Source organism: Monodelphis domestica, chromosome 2 (genome assembly GCF_027887165.1).
Source record: "Monodelphis domestica isolate mMonDom1 chromosome 2, mMonDom1.pri, whole genome shotgun sequence".
Taxonomy (NCBI): Eukaryota; Metazoa; Chordata; class Mammalia; order Didelphimorphia; family Didelphidae; genus Monodelphis; species Monodelphis domestica.
Genome location: NC_077228.1, coordinates 231,534,726 through 231,554,599, shown reverse-complemented (window position 1 = coordinate 231,554,599; position 19,874 = coordinate 231,534,726). Strand labels below are relative to the sequence as shown.

The 19,874-nt window shown below is 39.8% G+C and overlaps 2 protein-coding genes across 2 annotated transcripts in view; both read right to left on the bottom strand.

Moving 5' to 3' along the window:
• PDE6G (phosphodiesterase 6G) overlaps positions 1 to 19,874 on the bottom strand; it is a 33,083-nt gene that overhangs the window by 13,056 nt on the left and 153 nt on the right. The window lies entirely within an intron of this gene.
• OXLD1 (oxidoreductase like domain containing 1) lies at positions 16,671 to 19,866 on the bottom strand. The gene is made up of 2 exons (XM_016430723.2): positions 19,722 to 19,866; positions 16,671 to 18,554 (listed from the first exon to the last, which is right to left on the bottom strand). The coding sequence occupies exons 1-2, from the start codon at positions 19,761 to 19,763 to the stop codon at positions 18,123 to 18,125; spliced, it is 474 nt and encodes a 157-aa protein (XP_016286209.1). The 5' UTR covers positions 19,764 to 19,866; the 3' UTR covers positions 16,671 to 18,122.

The window sequence follows — 19,874 nt, the reverse complement described above, 5'->3', positions numbered from 1 at the left end:
AATAATGGAGCTACAACTAAGGCTTCCCTGCACTCCATCCTAGATTTGTTCCAATAGACCAGGTTACTATGTCCCCTCTCAGGTGTGTTTGTCTCCCTCCATAAAAGGCCTATTGCTCCTTTTCACCTCTAATCTTCCTTGGCCCCTTTCTTCACAATCTTACTATTCTTTTAACTGAGAATCACCTCCCCCACCTGCTCCTAAGCCTCTAATTATCTTCTAAGCCTTGTCAACAGATCTTCCTTAAATATCAGCTCTGTCTCAGGTAAAAGGATTCTGGGACAACTTAAGAAAAAGGTGAGAGCAAGGGATACAATTTTTCTTTTTTTCTGGAATATGATTCACTTTAGGTGCCAGGCAGCTAGGATGTCTCTAGACTAGAGATTAATTATATAATACTACAAGTTTAAATTTTGGAAATGCAAAGAAAAAAATTTTAAAGTGACTTCATTTAGCAAACTGTTGCTGTTGCCCTAGAAAAATGCACCTGGGACACTGACTTTCAGTTTTCCCATTTTCAAAATATGTATCATGTTTGCTTCTGAGATAGTCTACAATTAATTGATTAACATCAATTATTATGATACACTGCAGAAATCACAGAAGCTTAAGTTGTCAAGAGCTAGAAGGAAATGTAGAAATCATTTAGTCCAACCTCCCCATTTTACAGATGAGGTAACCTAGGCCTAGAGAGGTAAAAAGACCTGTTCAAGTTTGTGAGACTATTAAGCCATAGAGATAAGGACCATGTTCTCCTGATTCCTGGTACACTGTTCCATCTAGGAGAAAGGTCAGTATAATTCTGCTACTATACGTAATGATCATGGTTGGAGAGAATAATTATTCACCCACATTTAAATTTCTTCCATCACATATTTTCTTAGTGAGATCTGAGAATTCAGATTCCATCATCTCATTAATGACTCTCCCAGAATGGACTTAGGAATTTTCATGGTGAAGGCTATGACTAAATCTGTTACATGCTCACTGGAATTAATTATGTTCCCTGATGATGGGATTGTCCTTCCCTTCTTTAAAGATTAACTTAAAGATGTTCTCCTAGTTTGTAAATATATATTACAAATGATTGAGAATGACATATAGAAGAAACAGGAATTACATGCAAGTTTGTGTATGCTTATGACCACAATAGGTCCAGGAATGTGAAAGATGGGGGAAGCTCTTGCTTATAAGGTGGTATATTGGGGGCATTAAAGTGGAAGGCAAGAGTGATTTGGGGAATGAGTAAATAAGGAAAGACATAACTGTTTCAGGTGCCCAAGCGAGGCTACTGAACATGAATAATACCAGAATTTTTTTCAGAATGAAGGTTTTATTGATGCATATTGACTTTTTTGGTTTTGGTTTTTAATTTTTATTTTTTTCTGAGTTATATGTATATATTTCCATGTAAAACATATTTCCATATTATTCATTTTTGTAAGTGAATAATCTTATAGAACCCAAACCCCCAAACATATGCCCAAATAAACAAGTGATAAATCATATGTTTTCATCTGCATTTCTACTTCCACAGTTCTTTCTCTGGAGGTGGATAGCATTCTTTTTCATAAATGCTTCAGAATTGTCCTAGATCACTGCATTACTTTTAGTAGCAATTTATCATGTTTGATTGTTTCACAATATTACAGTTACTGCATATAATTTTCTCCTGGTTCTGCTTCAGTTCACATAGGTTTTTCCAACTCTCTCTGAAATCACAGGATTTTTTTTAAACAGACGAATTTATTTCTGTTTTTTTTTCTCATGCAAGAGTCTTCTCGGTCTCTTCTCTTCAATCTTAGCATCAATTCTAAGACAGAAGAGTGGTAAGGGCTAGGCAATTCAAGTTAAATTACTTGTCCAGAGTCCCATAGCTAGGAACTATCTGAGGCCAGATTTAAACCCAGGTCCTCCCAACTCCAGGCTTGGACCTCTATCTACTGAGCTACCTACCTGTCCCTGACTTACTTTTAATAAGTCATAAACAGAGGCAAAATTAATCAAACCAGTGCTGACTTAAGGATATTTAGTATTCTGGAAATAACTTTCAATATATCACTTAAGTACAAATGAAAGAAATTTTGCTCTCACTCCTTAACTACCAGAATTAGAGTAGGTTTTTTTCTGTTTCTCTACTATACTCCTTTTCTCTAGCAGGCATAGCAGATTCCTGGAAGATTTTTTTTTAATAATTTTAATTAATTAATAAAGAATATTTTTCCATGGCTACATGAATCATGTTCTTTCCCTCCTCTCCTCCTACCCCCTCTCCCATAGCCAATGAGCAATTCCACTGGGTTTTACATGTGTCATTGATCAAGACCTATTTCCATATTATTAATATTTGCATTAGGGTGATCACTTAGAGTCTACATCCCCAATCATATCCCCAACAACCCATCTGATCAAGCAGTTGTTTTTCTTCTGCATTTCTACTCCCACAGTTCTTCCTCTGGATGTGGAGAGTGTGTTCTTTCTCATAAGTCCTTAGAATTGTCCTGGATCATTGTATTGCTACTAGTAGAGAAGTCTATTGTGTAGCATCCCAAGCACATTCACATCTATGAATCATAAATGACTGTATGGCGACTGTGTCTCCAAGCATAAGGTTTTACCGATAAGGTTTGTGAAGGTAACCTTGACCTGACCACGCGGCCTGTTGCCTAAGACAAACTCATTAACATGTTCGGAGCACTCACCCGGGAAAGTGCGGGTTATAATCTATATGCCCAAAAAGGTGTTACTCTCACCCCACTATCCAATCCTTATTGTCCATGCTTTGTATACTTTCCTATCAAGGGGAGTATCATAGGTTTGCCTGCCCTATCCAACCACTGACTTGTCGGTGTCTTTCATTTCCACCCTGGTTCTCGGTTCCTATTGAAGGAGCCCCGACGCCCAAAACGTAGAGTCCAGGAGAAACTTGTGGGCCACGTATGGTGGCTAGTGATATGCTGTCAGGCATTGGGTATAAAAGACTCTGCACTCACAACTGCAGGCAGAACTCTTGTGCTGAGCTTCCCCTGGTGTATACCAGAATAAAGGACCCTCCTGCTTGATTGCATTGTCTGTGGGTTTTCCTTGGTGGTGGGTGACACACTGGAACTTAACATTTGGGGGCTCACTGGTACCCCTCCACCTTGGAACCCCCCAGACAGGAGGACCTAAGGCACTGCCTTGGACCGGATCTTCAGGTGAGCTGAGTGTTGTGTGGCTGTGGGTGCGAATGGTGACCGAATGTGTATGGGGGAGACGAGGACCCCTGATGGGCATAAGGCTCAGTGGGGCATTCGTTCTTGCGGTTTAAACAAGAGCCCCTATGCCAAGCCCCAGGGCCCGCCTTTTTCTAAGGCGAGAAGCCTCCCGGCATCCGTCCGACCCTTTCTGTGTCCTTCGAGAGAAGGCCAGTCAGGAAACTGAGGAAGCGTCTGTGATCAGCAGTGGGGAAAGGATACGGTCCAGGGCAGGTGCTGAGATTGGAACTTCCAGGTGGTTAGAGGCCCCTGAGGACAGAGGTCTGACTCTGCCATATGGAGTTAAAGTCTCTGTCAGGTTGAGAGAGCCCTGAGCGTGAGCGCGGAGCTCCGTGTCTCTGCCAGATGGGCACTGCTCTCAACTGGTTTGAAGGGAAAGGGGTTTGAGTCCCCTTTTGGGAAGATATTGAACCCCTAGGAGAGACTGGGGGACGCCTCATGATCTCTAGGTGATTTTTAGACACACTGAGGTTTTTTGCCACACAGAGGGATCAGGTGGCCAGCCGCTGGCTGCTTGCCCCTGACAGATAGCCAGAGGCAGCCGAAGGAAGCTGGCAACAGCCAAAGGGAACTGGCCACTGATGAGTAATTGTGGGTATCAGGTTTCTTTCCTGATTAAAACTAGCTACTTTAGGCAGTTGTTAACCTTTTCCTTGCAACTTCTTGGTCTCAATAATAGAAAATCAGCCTGTTTGTCAAACAGCTTGCTCAAGGTTTTACAGTCCTTACAAGTACATGCCAAGAAATGAGATCTTAAAATAAGCTCCTAGGATTGGGGAGTTTACATGTCCATGTCTCTGTAATTTGTCTTCTGGCTTTTGCTGTTTGTTTTGTGTGTCTTTCTGTATTTGGACGCAGGTATGTAGATGTGTGGGAGAGGGTGTCCTATAGGGTTCTTTGAGTCTTTGTTGTGGCTGGATTAAAGGGAAAGAAAAAAAAAGGGGGGGGGTTTGGGATGCTGGGTTACAAAGGAGAATAGATTTTGCACCCCTGCTCCCTCTGCCTGCGTTCCAACCAGGCAAGCTATGATAAAGTAACACTGTGACAGGCTTCAGGGAGGGAGAGAGTGCAATTACCCATTCAATGATTTTTCCCTCCTTCTCCCTTTGGATGGGCCCCCAAAGGAGCGGAAGAGAGAAAATTCTGAGCAGAAAAGGGAGATTCTTACTCCACAGTTAGAAACTTTCTCTTAAAATTAATTCTCAAACTGGGTGAATTGCTAATGATTTTGATACGGTACAAATGTAATGTATTGTAGTTACTGTTTGTCAAATGTGAAATGTTGCCAGATTTTTATTGAACAACAAAACTCCTGATTAGAAATTTGCTTTGTTAAACCTTGAGATGCATAATGATTTCAGTGAATTTGAGAATTGTGTAAATGTGATTGATAGCAAGTCTGATGCAGAGAGGAAAGTTTATTCTGTATAGACAGAAATTTGTACTGACTACTTTATAGATGTAAAAGTCATTCAGAAAAACTTGTGTTGTTGAAAAGAACTTTTTCTAGAATTTGAATTTGGGAATCCTTCAAATCACATTTATTTTAATATATGTGCTGTCATAAATAGCAGCAAGAAATTATATTACACATATTTTTTCTTTTTCAAAGTGGTTGATCTGTGCATGGCATTAATGAGATAAATGCTAAGAATTGATGTTTTACAAAAGAGGAAATTTTTAAATAATGTTTTTAATCAAGGTTATATGAATTGTTTTTAAATGTGCAAAATGCAAAATGCATAGGAAGGAATTTGTAATCTAGATGCCAAATGCTGGAAATTAGTAATGCTGAGTGAATGCTAAATATGTATGCATTATATTATGAAGAGGATTAAGTTTTCCACCTAAATAGGTTAAGGGTATATAACATGCAACCTGTGTGCCCTTAACAAGACAAATTCAACCAGCCCTGTAATCGAGAGGGCTTTTCATGAGGATTAAATACAGTTTAGCTTCAGATATATCAAAGAGGTCAGGCTGGAATGCCAGGTAACATGAAGCTAAGTAGGGAAAAGTGATTAAGTACATGTGAAGGGAAATAACTTTATGTCTTATAACCTATCTATGTAAGTTAATAATTGAATTTTGGGGTGTCTGGATTCATTTTATGAAGTGCTCCACTTCAATAAGAGTAATGAATAGAGATACTAATTGATATTATGAATTCTAGTGTGAAATAGACACAACAAATTATAAATTGGAATAATGTTGATGGACTTAAATTAGGAATGTAGCAATGTTTTGAGCTAGAAAGAGACTAAACTGGAGGTTCTATTCTACTTTAGACAGGTTTGAGAAAAGTACAGGTAAATGCTTTGCACCTCAGTTTGGTTACACTGAAACATTCATTGCTAAAGGACTTAATCAGAGTTATTTGGAAGTGTGGAGTTCAAATTGAAATCCACTGAGACTAAATTATTATGAAGGGTGTTTGATACATTCAAACTTTTACATTATTGTGAGCTCACTGGTTAAAGAAGGATGGGCCAAGGTTGCTAAGTAATAAAATCTAAGTCAAGGCCAGCAGCCTTGGGATAAAATTGCTCAGAAGCTATTAACCCCTTCCTTGCACCCAGGAAGGAGAAAGAAGTACTTATAACATTATGAACTGACATAGGGGCTTCAAAGAGTTAACAACCTCTGTGTGATAGAACTTAAAGATGAGTATATCTTAATTGTAGAAATGGAGGTTTTAAGGTGCTCCAGCAAGCAAATGTTGCCAGCCCTGTCGGACCAAAAAAAAAAAAAGGCTTGTTTGCAGCTGTGGAATCTTACTACAAACATTCCAGGTCCAGAATGATTAAATAAGTTGAGTGATATGTAATTGATGAAGTTACCTCATACGAGTTCTGGGGATTGTTGGTTGATATTTTTATTACATTTTGATCCGTATAAGGATATATGTGACAAACAATAGCCAAAGAATAGGTAGGGTGTTAAAAATGGCATATATGTGAAAATGCTTGCTCAGAAATTTATGATTGTTATGTGAGTGGCTGCTAAAATGTATTTAAGTATCGTTTGGATATTAAAAAAAAAACCTCACTGTAAATCTGACTCAACCATATAGTTTGTTACCTCAGTCTACCAATTTGTACTATGAACTGAAATTTATAATGGTTGAGCTCTATGCTAAAGACTGTTCAATGATGTAATCTTTTTAAATCAGAATTCTTTGGGGTTACTGATTAGCAATTGAAGTGATACCAGGGGGCTGGTTGTTTGACTTATGATAGTAAAAGCATGTTAGAGAAAGTGGGGAGGTATGTTGGGTTTGAATTTGGAAGAAAGGGACTTTGATTTAAAGTCCATAAAGCTTTAGTATGTGAGTTTGTAAAGGAGGAATGGACGGTGTGTTCTGCTTTTAAGCAGAGGGTTTTGGAGGAACAGAAAGGGAGAGAGAAGGTGAAAGGGAACAGATGAATGTTCTGCTCTCATAATTGGCTCTTTAACTTAGGGATAATATATAAAGTAATGTATGTGGGAAAATCACACATGATTCTTTGGACAGTACCCTGAAGTGATTCCTGCATGACCTTGTCTTAGTCTTTCAGATGGCCTAGGTCCAGGAGATGATACAGCCCTGGTTTATAGGGAACTACTTAATTCAACACTCATGTGACTACACCTGATGTGTAAATACATGAAAATAATTGAGTGATCAGCCTTGTAGGGATATTAAAGGCTTGTTTGGGGGTGTGGAGATTTGTTTCTGGATTGCTGATAAGCAAATTTCTCTGAGCTGTTAATGGGTGAGACTTGTCCTTTAAGGAAAAGAAGGCCTCTGGCATCCAGTGGCAAGTGCTCTAAGGAGAGAAAAAGTCCTAAGATGGCTATAGAGAAGGCAGCCCAAGGCTCACTTTGGACTGAATTTTCCTGACCATCCTCAAGTGGAACAACAATGGCAAGTGACAGCCTTGCTTGGTGTGTCTTTTGTGACTTGGAGATATTTCCCTTTCAGGGCCTTCTTCCTTCGTGACAATTCCCATGATCAGCACATAATGCAAATTGTGATATTAAAGTTTCCATTTCCTCAAACAACCCTAATAATTGGGAATTCTCAAATTGTTAGGAACATGCTTTGAGAAATAGATGGAGTTTATTCCTAGATGGCATGTATTTGTAGCCTTAATTTACCACAGTTGAGGTTTGGTTCTTGAGCTTGGAAAGATAGCTCACAGCCTTCTTGGTTTCCCCAGCCTCTGGGGTAAGGAAATACATCTGTAAGATATTGTTACTCCAGTGTTTTTAGATGTTATAGTTAATGTGTATTTTGCAATAGGATATATTCTTTAACAGAAATATCACATACCAGCTCTGCAAACAACTCAGGAAGGGATCTGTTCCTGTCAGAAGATGATTTCTGAGGATGAAGTCTGTTGGTTAAGATACCCAAATGCAGATATGTGATGTTCATTGCTATTGTATTAATGTCCTGTTCCTATATGCTATTTGCCCCAGTACACTTCTATCTTAGGGGCTGACTTCCCCTTGTGACTGGTCTGCCAATCGAGAGGAGTGACAGGACACCCTTCAGATCTCCAGGCAGTTCTCCACCTAGGACCCTGGAATCCACTGAGGACGTGCCCCTAAAGACACTGTCTGCAGCCTTCCCTCCCCCTCTTATTCCCCTCCCTCTCTCTCCTACACATAGGTAGGGACAGCTCTACACCCAGGCTCAGCACTGAAGAAACTACAGAAGATCTGGACCTCCGCCCTTTTTCCCTTAGACATTTGGAGAGGGGAGGGGATGGGATGGCAGGGGGCACTGAACCAGGTGGGGCCTGAGATTCTGGTCCTCTGGGAGGCTGTGTGGTTTCCCTATGGATGGCTGGGCTGGCCAGATGGCAGGACTCACTAGAAGCAGTGGGGAGACAGCTAGCAAAAGGAATACATGACCCACTCGCTTCCATGACTTCACTTTCTCCCCCGCCTCTTGGTTTCCCCCTCCCTTGTCACAGAGTATCCCTCAATTGGGAGATACCTTACCCCACCCGCAGGAGCGCACTGGCTGTGCCCCCGTTCTGGCCTACAGCCCTGTGTCTCCCCTAGCTCCCTCACTGCCCGCTGCACCCCCTCACAATAGTACCCCGAGTGACCTACTATGCCAAGCAGGACCTCCTCTTCCTTAAGGAGGGGGGCCTCTGTGCAGCCTTGGGTGAGGAATGTTGCTTCTATGTTAACCACTCAGGGATTATTAGGGACTCCCTGAGCAAGCTACGAGAAGGTCTAGAAGCTTTGACAGAAGGAGAGGGAAACTGCCAGCCCCTGGTACGCCCACCTTTTCAATTCTTCTCCCTAGTCATGTTCCTTATAGGACCCCCTCATAATCTTAACCCTACTCTTGACATTTGGCCCCTGCGTTTTTAACCGCCTTGTTCGGTTCATGAAAGGCCGGCTGGATGCCATCCAGGGTTTGGCTCTCTGACAAAAGTACTGACCCCTAGCGAGCCCCGGACTGAGAGCCACAAGCTGCCTCAGTGGGCAGGCACCCCTCTGCCCCCCAAAGAGAAAAAGAAGTTGGGAATGAAGGAGCCCCAAGCAGGGAGCTGCTTGGTCAGTACAGCACATATCACTATAGAACATCTGACCAACAGACCCCTGTCAGGGAACCTAAATGTGCCGACACCCAAAACGTAGAGTCCAGGAGAAACTTGTACTGACGCCCAAAACATAGATTCCAGGAGAAACTTGTGGGCCACGTATGGTGGCTAGTGATATGCTGTCAGGCATTGGGTATAAAAGACTCTGCACTCACAACTGCAGGCGGAACTCTTGTGCTGAGCTTCCCCCGGTGTATACCAGAATAAAGGACCTCCTGCTTGATTGCATTGTCTGTGGGTCTTCCATGGTGGTGGGTGACGAACTGGACCTTAACACTATCTCTCCTCGGGTCCCATCACAAAGGTGAGCCCCTTCCCTTGTGGGACCCTGCTGGTCAGGAAGTCCATAAGTGACACCCCACATATTGTATTCAATTGTGCCAAAGTGTATCTGTCTCTGTATATAATGTTTTCCTGGTTCTGCTCCTTTCTCTCTGCATCAATTCCTGGAGGTCATTTCAGTTCACATGGAATTCCTTCCTAGAAGATTTTTTAAGTGACATAGAAAGATTTATTATGCAGAAACCCAGACTTAAATAATTACAAAAAAGCATCAAGATGGTTTAAGAGCTTTAAAAAAGTCCCAGAGTAATAATACTCCACCTTTTCCATTATAGGTCATCAATATAAAAACTTGGAAGAGATCTCAGCAATGGCCATCTAGTTTATAGTTTTCATTTTATGGCAGAGAGAACTGAACATCAGAGGTATTAGGTGACCTACCTAATATCACAAAGAGAATATCCAAGGCAAAATTTGAACCCAGATTCTTTGCCACCAGAACCATTAGTCTTTCTATTGTAATACACTGCCTTTCCTTCTTGATTCTATTTCACTTCAAGTACTGATAGTGATGTTTGTGATGTCTAAGAACCCCAAGGTGATCAAATATAAGCTAGTGTGCATGATGGCCTAGTATGGAATGTATAAAGAAGTGATTTTTAAATGTATATATCACATAGGAATCAGATCTTTCACTGGAATGATGCCTATTTTGAGTTGTGAAGATGATATCTCTGGATCCTGTGAGATTTTAAATAGCTGAGGTCTTAAACTGTAGTGAGTTAAAATGGTGGAAGATATAAATTGTGATAGATATAAGGGAGGGTGAGTAAATTTGACCACAGAAAATATGTTTCACTACAGTGTCTTGGTTTTTAAATCAAATATAAGGTGGTCACCAGGGAAATATTCCCAATTATTCAAATACCCAAGTCAATTGGGTTTTATAGAGATTTTAATTAACAATACAATGAGTAATCAAAGAAAGAGAGAGAGTAAGAAAGGAATAAGTATATGGCCTAGACCTGAGTCTTAAGAGAGAAATCAGTCAGTCAGTCTTTTAACACTCACCACAAGGTCTGCCTAAACAAGGATTCTAGTGACACCAGGCCAGCTCCATCTCAGCTGACTTCACCAGAGAGAGCTCCCAAGCGATCCTCATCAGAGATCCTCCAAAAGGATTTCTCCAAAAGGATCTCTATATCCTCAAGAGATTCTGCTTTTTCTTATATAGGTGTTTTTCTCCCATGTCACCTCCCCTAAATCCCTACATCTACCAATCACTGTAGACGCTTTCCAAAGGACTGCCCATCTGAATTCCTGCTAAGTCAACAAATCTCCTCAGTAAGTCTGAACCAGTGAAAACACAGCTGAGTCACCTAATCTCATTAAGACAAAACTTGCCCGACCCTTTTAGGTACCTAGCATCTCATTGTATCAATTCTAAAAACAGGACTGGCTCAAAGAACTCCTTGCCCCACCATAAGCATGGATCCAAGTACTTTCTTTGTTTAGCAATGACTTTTCTCCCCTAAAGCAGTCTTAAGTACTGGTGGAGTAGAGGTCCTCCCATTTCTGATCCTGGCGAGTTCTCACATCAAAATGGAGAATGTTTCTCAGTAGGGAATTTGTTCCAATTAAGAATTCCCCGATGGGGAAATTTTTAACATTCACAAGTCTGAGAGATTTCAAGATTTACAATCCTTGAAAGCTGTACCAGTGGAGCATAGACTATGACAGATCCTACCAAGCTGGAAAAGACTGAGTTTGGGTTTATCTATGGACTGTGTAAATGCCATCCAGGGACCAGCCTACCTATGTTTGGAAAGGTTAGCCATCAAGCAATGAATTATTTTGGCCACAGAAATTTGAAATGAAGTCTATCCACCTGGCACAACAGAATTGTAAACTTCATTGCCAGAGGGAGTGCTCACATGAACAAATGACCAATTCTCAGTGTGATCATCTGATATAAAAATCATTTGCACGCAGTGGAAGCTCTTTTGACCAAGTAAAAGTATTTCTATCTACTGCTGGGATAGAAATCTGATAATGTGGCAAGTAGAGAGAAATATCAATTTGTTTTTTAATTCATTTACTTTTACAAGTACTTATACCTCTCCCTCCAACTGCCACTCCAACTCATCCCTACCCCACCCCCAACAATCATAATAAATATACATAATCTGGCAAAACAAATTCCCATATTTGCCTTATATAAAAGTGAATGCTTCATTCTTACATTTAAACTCCTTCCCCTCTCTCTGGTTGGAGGTGGTTTGTGTTATTCATCTTCATTCCTCCAAGTTCTAAAGTCTTTCAAAGTTATTTTTCTCTATTATGTCATTTGTGTTAAAATTATATTTTGTTTTGTTCTCCCTGATCATCACCCAACTTCTAGTTAGTATAAAGTTTGTAAGTGGCAATTATAAAGTAACAATACCAATAGTTGCAGTAAAATTGCAAAGGGAAACCTAGAAGTTACTTAAAGACAGTCCCATAGTGAAGGGAACATAATAGTCACTTGTAAATTATCTCATAAATTAACTAGTCACATCCTGAAACCATGTGCTAAATTAGGGAAAGCCAACTAAGACTTGATTGTAAAGGCCCTTTGGTTTTGCTAACTACTCATGGTCCATAAGCTTAAGCTCCAGATAACCTCAGTAAGAACAGCAGAATATCAAATCTTGAGATGATATGGATATGCCAATGAACTAATAACCCCAAGGTGGCATAAATAAATTAGTCTATCTCTCACCAAAAACCTAAAAAATGAAACCCCCAAACTCCTGCCCCTCAATACTCTTCAACTTCCATTGAAGTCCATGCTACTGGTGTACTTCCAACTCTGATCTAAGGTTATTCCACTCTCCCCTTCCCATTCTCTTCCCACCCACACTTTCTACCTCTGTATCTCCCTTCTTGCATCATTTGTCCTTGTATTTTCAGTGCTGTTTACCTGTGTACTCTCTATACTGCCATTGTGGTCTTTCCTAGCAAAAAACTATGTATGCCCTCCCCCATTCAACCAAGAGGGACCCCTGTGTGGTTTCATTCCTTTACTCCATAAATTAACTAGCAATCCATCATCACAGAAATTGTTCTCCTAATTCCACTTACTATCCTCTGCAATAGTTTAACGAGATCTTCCTATTTTCCTCTGAAACTATCCATTTCGCTATTTCTTATTACTCAATATTCCATTAGATTCATATACCACATTTTGTTTTGCCATTTCTCAACATGTGGGTACCCTGGGCAACTAGATGACTCAATGGACAGAGAGCCAGGCCTGGAAACAGAAGGTTTGGGGTTCAAATGTGATCTCAGACACTTGTGTGAGACAACTGTGTGACAGTAGCTAAGTCACTTAACCCCAATTGCCTAATTCTTACTGATCTTCTACTTTGGAAAAGACACTTATATTGATTCTAATTCAGAAGGTAAGGGTTGTTTTTTTGTTTTTGTTTTTGTTTTTAGAGACTATTTTACTAGATCCCTTCTCCCTTTGACAGTATTAAAATTCTTTGAAGTTTAAATAATTTATTAAGTTATTACCAAGGTAATCATAAGCTCATAGGTTTAGTTTAATGTTGGGATCTTGGAGATCATGCAGTTTAATTCCCTAGAGATGAAGAAACTAAAACCCAGAGAAATCAACTTGCAGTTGAAGCACTTCGTAGCAATTATACAATTATAAAGCAAGAGGTTTCCTTTGTAGCAGGACTGATGAATTCACAAACATGATTAAAACAATTATAAGCAGTTATGGATAGAATTGGTTGTTATTGTGGGTTTTTTGTTCCTAGGATCTGTTGCAGGATTTTTTCCGAAGAATTAAATGAACTAGTCAATGTTGAAAGCAGTAGGCCCTTTCATTGAGCATTTTTAATGGAAAGACATAGAGAGAGTTACCCTGGAAATACTAAAGCAAGTACTCCAACAGCATCTACGATCCTTCCTAAATTGGGATAATAGCTGATGCCTCTAAAATTGGGACAGTTCACCAACACCATTGAGAATCTAAAAGTAGGACTGGAAAGAGCTGGGAAAAGATGCTGCCAGGGAGCCTTGGGTATAATGATCTTTATGCCAAGGTACACAATTGGTGTGAGATAGCTAGGTGTCTCAGTGGATAGAACACTATGTCTGGAATCAGGAAGACCTGAGTTCTAATCCAGCCTCAGTTACTCAATAGTCATGTGATCCTGGGTAAATTCAGTTGGCCTCTGTTTGCCTTAATCCACTAGAGAAGGAAATGGCAAACCATTCCAGTATCTTTGCCAAGAAGACCCCAAATGTGGTCATGAAGAGTCAAACACAACTGAACAACATTGCTAGTGTTACAAGTTATACTCTTGTTACTACTCCTGGGTTCCTCTTCATTCCATCTGGTTAATTCAAATGTACTATGTGGAGAGGTAGGATGTGGCTCATGAGTCTAATTGCTGTCCTATCTTTGAGGTCACAGATAGGAATCCCTAATCAATTTGGAAAATACAAGTTTTTTAGTTTGAAAGATTATAGGAATGAATTTACAAAAGGGGACTGGACCAGGCAAGAGTAAGGGGTGTGGAAGAGCAAGATTGGAGAAAGGCAAGATTAAAAAATCACAAGTATTTTCACAACAGGAGCCCCCGTTAAAAAAAATTACCTTCTGTCTTGGAATCAATACTGTATTCCAAGGCAGAAGAGTTGTGAGAGATAGGCAATGGAGGTTAAGTGACTTGATCAGGGTTACACAGCTAGTTAATATCTGAGGCTAGATATGAATCCAGGGCTTCATGTCTCTCAATCCACTGAGCCACCTAACTGCTCCTAGGATTCCCATTTTTTAAAAATCTACTTGGGAGTGGGAAGAAGAGTCTGAGTTCCTCAATGGAAATGACTAAGGCTGAGGGCTTTTTTCTCCATATTGCTGCCAAATATACTCTTGGGTTCCCCATTGCTTCTAGAATCAAAATAAGCTTTAGAGTTCCTTAAAACCTCATTGCAGACCCTGGGAAAGTCACTTGACCCCCATTGCCTAGCCCTTACCACTCTTCTGCCTTGGAGCCAATATAGAGTATTAACTCCAAGACGGAAGGTAAGGGTTCAAAAAAAAACAACAACAACCTCATTGCAATCTGACTCCAACATTATTACATATTACTCCCCCTTCCCACATGCTACAAACTTCATGTTTTTCTTTCTATAATGCTCCATTATCACAGTCTCCCAGGCCTGAAATGCATCCTCTTCACCTTCATCTCTTAGAAAGTTGTTTCCTTCAAAACCCTGCTCAAATGATGCTTTCTACATAAAACTTTCCCCATGTTCCCCAGGGGCTAATGCCCTTGCCCGAATTTAGCTTTATTTATTTTGAATATATCTTGTGCTGGGATCCATCAGGCCATGACACCTTGACAGAGTCACGCGTGGTAGCTAAGGAGGCCCCAGAGTGGCCCTTGGCAAGATGTGACTGCCCACTCTATCCCCTTTGCATAACCTCTCTCATTAATATCCCTTACCTATGGAATTGACATGATTATTATTACCCCTAGTCTCAGAAGGAATAATGCAAGAGCAAAACACCTGTACCCTAATTCTCTAAAACATCACCAAAAGATCAGACCCTCAAATCCAACACCAAGACTCATGAGTTAACTTTTACTTGGGCACATAATCCTCAGTAAAACTGCAGCTATAGGCCAAGCCCAGAACTTTCCCACTCAGAGAAACTTATTCTCATGAAGCCAACACACAAATCAATCACAAAGGCCTGTACAAAACGTACAGGTACACCAAGCTTCAATATGCCTCAGTGACTCAACTTCACAAACCAGTAATTCGCCAGTGGGAAACTCTCTATTAAACCCTGAAAAATGACCAGTCTAATATTAAATCTGAATTGTGTTCCAGTACCCCTCAACCTCAATGATATGATTGTTGAATTGTCTTTTAAGAACTCTTGATTGATTATTCCCTTTTATTAAAGGCAATAAGTAATTTTCCTTGATTGTTTGTAAGCTCAAAACTCCTCACAGGGTAATGAGAAAATTAAGCTACCTGTGACAAAACTCATTTATCTTGTGTGAAATCTTTATGCTATCTATAATCACATTACAAGAATATAAAATGTTAATCAAGTGATTTGTTAAAAGTTAATGTATCACTTTTCCAATTATCTCTCTTTGGACATGTGTCTTGGGTAATGTATCTATGTTCTGTAACCGTGAAAATATGGGTTTCAAGACTGTGAATTGCCCAAACTGTAAAGATAATTTTTAGCGTCTTGATTTTATATCAAAAATAAGTGGTCGCCGTGGGAAAAATTCCCAAATATGAAATACCCCAAGTCAGCTGGGTTTTATGGAGATTTTAATTAATATAAATGAAGGAATTAAGGAAAGGGAAAGAGACAGAGTAAGAGGAAATAGTAGGAAAAGGCTAGGCCTTCCTCTTTAAGAGAGAAACTAAGTCAGTCTTTAATCACTCACAAGATCTTTCCAAGCAAAACTCTAGTGTTCAGAGACCCAGCAGCATCCTCTGACTCCTGACCTCCAATTCAGCTTCCAAAGCTGAATTAAATTGAACTACCTTGAACTGATTCAGATAGCTCCTTTTAAAGAGAAATTTCTCTTGTGTCACCTCCCCTAGATTTTCACGTCTACCAATCACAGTAGATACTTTTCCTAGGACAGCCCATTTTTAGTTTTTAGTTCTCACCTTCTCTGGGTAGATTATATCTTCTGAGTACTTAACAACTCTTTCTTAAGCTTGCCCCTTGCAAGTTGCCTGACCTTTTAGTGATTAATTTGACCTTCATAGGTATTTAGCACCCTTTTGTATTAGATCTAAAAATAGACCTAGCTTAAGGTTTTAGTCTCACTATGAGTTAAGTACCTTCATTGTTCACTAAGGAGTTTTACAACTTTATCTTCCCCTAAAGTATGCCTAAGTATGGGTGGAGTAATTTTAAAGTTCCCAATACATTCCTGATCAAGGACCTCCATTGTTTAAATGGGGAATAACCTTAACCATAACCTTAAGATGTTCCAAGGTAGAGTCTGAGAAATTTTAAGATTCAGAGTGCCAAGAAAATGGGTATAAAAATAAACACCAGGCCTGGAGATGGCGGATCAGCTATCAGATGTAAAATATTCCCATGGCCTTAAAGATACAGCTGTCTTCCGTTTGTTATTTTCTTAACTGATCATTTGCCACCTGTTGGAACCCCTGAAGTCGCAAGTGAGGCTGGACCTTGCCTGTGACAATCTTGTATATATTTAAGAACAGGTACTCTTTAAGGGTAGGTTAGTGGATGTTTCATTTTTTGTCCTTTTCACAAGGCCTGGCATATATTAAGTAAAAGCCCTCAATGTTCCACATCCTCCAAATTGACAAAAATAGCAAGCTTCTAGCTCTCCCTTCCCCGTGAGTGTATTGTTCCCCACAAATACAATATATGTAACTAGCCCATCGTGAACATTTAATTAATTGTTGATGGACCTAGGCTGAATTATATTTATGGTAATGTAGATGCTTTTGAACAGTGCTTTATTGTACATGATTTCAGTTTTATCTTGTCTCAGTAACCTATAAAAGTCTGTGCATTCATTTTAGCTCCTTGGAAGAGACTGTACCTGTACATTTTTTTTAATTAACAGAATTTATCTATAAGAGTCCTAGTCTCTCTTCACCTTCCCCATGGCATCATCCAGGAGACAAACATGTTCATGCAAATTAAGTCTTGCAGTTCACTCTCTATATGTAATATTCACAGTGTATACAGTATTAATTCTGTATGAGGTTCTCAATTCTATTCATTTCATTGTTCATTATCCCATATAGTTCTTTACAAGTTTGTAAAAAATTAACCAGCTCATTGTTTCTTACAGGGCAATAGTACTCCATCACAATCATATACCACAATGTGTTTGGCCATTCCCCAAATGATGAGCATCCCCAATTCTTTGCTAACACAGAGAGAGTTGCTATTTTGGAAAAGAAAAAAAAAATTGGGTTTTCTTTTTCCCTGATCTCCTTGGAAAATAGACCCAGCAGGGTCTAAGAGTATACACAGTTTTACAGCTCTTTGGGTGTCATTTCAAATTGCTCTCCAAGATGTGTTGGATCAGTTCACAGCTCCAAGTGTATGAGTATCCCCATTTTTCCATATGCCCTCCAAAATTTGTCATTTTGCTCTTCTGGTATTTTAGCCATTTTGATGGGATTGGTGTGAGAAATTTCAGAACTGTTTTGTTTTGCATTTTTCTAGTCAGTAGTGATTTAGGGTATTTGTTTCATATACCTATATATGGCTGATTTCATCATCAAAAAATTATCCATAACTATTGCCCATTTATCAATGGAGGGGTGGCTCTTATTCTTATAAATTTGATAAAGTTCTCTATATATGTTAGATATGAGACCTCTATTCAACAGGCTATCTGTAAATTTTTTTTCACAATTTTCTGTTTTCCTTCTCATCTTGGCAACATTTATTTGTACTAAAACTTCAATTTAATGTATTCAAAATTGTCCGGTTTACATTTCACAATGCTCTCCATCTTTTGTTGACTTATAAATTCCTCTCCTATCCATAAATCAGATAGGTAATATGTTCCCTGTTCTTCTAACTTACTTATATCTCCTTTTATGTCTAATACCTATACATTTTTATACAAAGTCATATATTTGATAATTTATTATTTGAGAATGAAGTTATAGGAAGATTAAAAAGTTGCCAAGGTAGTTTTAGATGTTGAAGAATGACGCCTCAAAAAGAAACAGTTAGCAGAAGACATACACTTCTAGGTGACATGTCAGGGAAGGGAGTATTTATTTTCAGGCAAAGTCAATATAATATCCATCCTATTAATATTCATTTCTTCTCTGAAAACCCCTTGAAAAGGGAGCAAAAAAATCACTAGAGGTAGTTGCAGTTCCTGGAGAGATGACAGGTGGAAAACATTTCCACTTGGGATGCACATCAGTCTTTTTCTCTCATTCTGAATTGGATCTCCATCTTGATAAAGGTCTTGATATTCTCATCTTGGATATGTTCATCCACAGCAGCCAATGCTTTGGCCCCACCATCCTTGTAATGTTGTAAGAGTTCCTCAACATACTCAATCCATACACAATTGTGACAGCCACTCATGCAGCAGTTTGTAGGGGGTGGCAATATAGGAGGCGGAGGATATGGGGATTCTGAAGAACCACCATCAGAGTGAGAGGAAGCTTTTTGGTTGGGTAATGGATCAGTCTTCATGTTGCTTTTTGGAGGGCCTGCTTCAGATCCTTGGCCTGTCTCATTCTTCCCAAAAGTCCTGCTGCTCCTGCTAAGGCCTCTTGTATAGTACCTGTTGGAAATTCCAGGGAACCCCAAGTGCCTAGCACAACTACAGATTTGGAATGGCTCCTGAGGGTTACAGAAATACATATATATTATAAAACTGCATATGCAGGAAAAATATAAAGCCATTTCTTTTATAGATGAGGAAACTAAGACTGGGAGAAATGAAATGATTTGTACATGCTCATACAACTGCTTAGAAGATTAATGCCCAGCTCTCCTGTCTCCAAGTGCCTCTCTATGGCCTCCCTAGACAAATACTTAGCACAGAGGAGATGTTAGAGGCCTAGTATGTGGGGAGCTGAGAATGCTGTACTGCTAGAGTAACTAAGTATGGCCCTGTCATCAGAGTACCTAAGGCCCTGGTGAGTTCCTGGATCCTTCGGGTCTTTAAAGGATATTCACTATTCTATACACAAAACAATTAGTAGAGTGGTATGCTGGCACCAGCTCTTACTGCCCATTGATAAAATTTTCAGGGTGAACATTTACATCTAGAGAACTGGCAAATGCTACAAATTAGGACATGGTTTATTGTTTTCTTATTTATTGTTGTTTGTCTAGACTTGAGAAAGGGAGAACAGGTTAGTAAATGCAAATTAAACTTATTTCCTTCTCAGCACACCCTTGTAATAATCCTCCTTCCAAACAGAACAACATATAGGTGGCTCAGTGGATAGACCACTAAAGAGTTCAAATACTCAAATATTTACTAGCTGTGTGACTCCAGGCAAGTCAAAAAATCTATTTGCCTCAGCTTCCCCTCTTGTAAAATAGGTATAATTAGCAGCACCTACCTCTCAGCATCATTCTGAGAATCAAATGAGATAATAATCACAAAGTTTTTAGCACAGTGTCTGGCACTAGTGGGAGCTATTAGTCTCATTATCCTTATTATTATTATTGCTAGGTATGTGACCCTGGATCTTGGCTCAGTTTCCTCATCTGTAAAATGGGGATAAATAAAAAATAACAGTATCTACCCTTCAAGGGTTGTGAGAATCAATGGAGGTAAGTGTAAAGCGCTTACCTCATAGTAAGCGCTATTGGCTATTATTGATAACTGTTAGTATTATTATTATTTACAAAATGGCTGTTATTATCACCATTATTATTAAAAGACTGAGGCCCCGGAGAGGTCTATTGGCCCATGTTCTCCCCCTGCCTCTGCCTCTGCCACTATCTCCCCCCCCCACCCTCCAACCAACTCTAACCCCAACCCCAAATCCCCACCCCCGTCCTCCCGTAGGTCCGTGACGCTCCAAGTGGTACCATCAGCTTTGTCTCGAGACCCAGCGCCTGCGCGAAACACCGCGTAATCTTTGCACTTTGGCTCGCTAGGCCTTATCCCATCAGCCCTCAATCCATCCTCCCCTCCCCGATTCT

Coding starts and splice junctions, on each gene's coding strand:
- OXLD1 (XM_016430723.2), bottom strand. CDS start 19,763: ATGGTACCACTTGGAGCGTCACGGACCTACGGGAGGACGGGG. Junction 18,555..19,721: donor GGACCTACGGGAGGACGGGG/GTGGGGATTTGG, acceptor TGTAACCCTCAG/GAGCCATTCCAAATCTGTAG.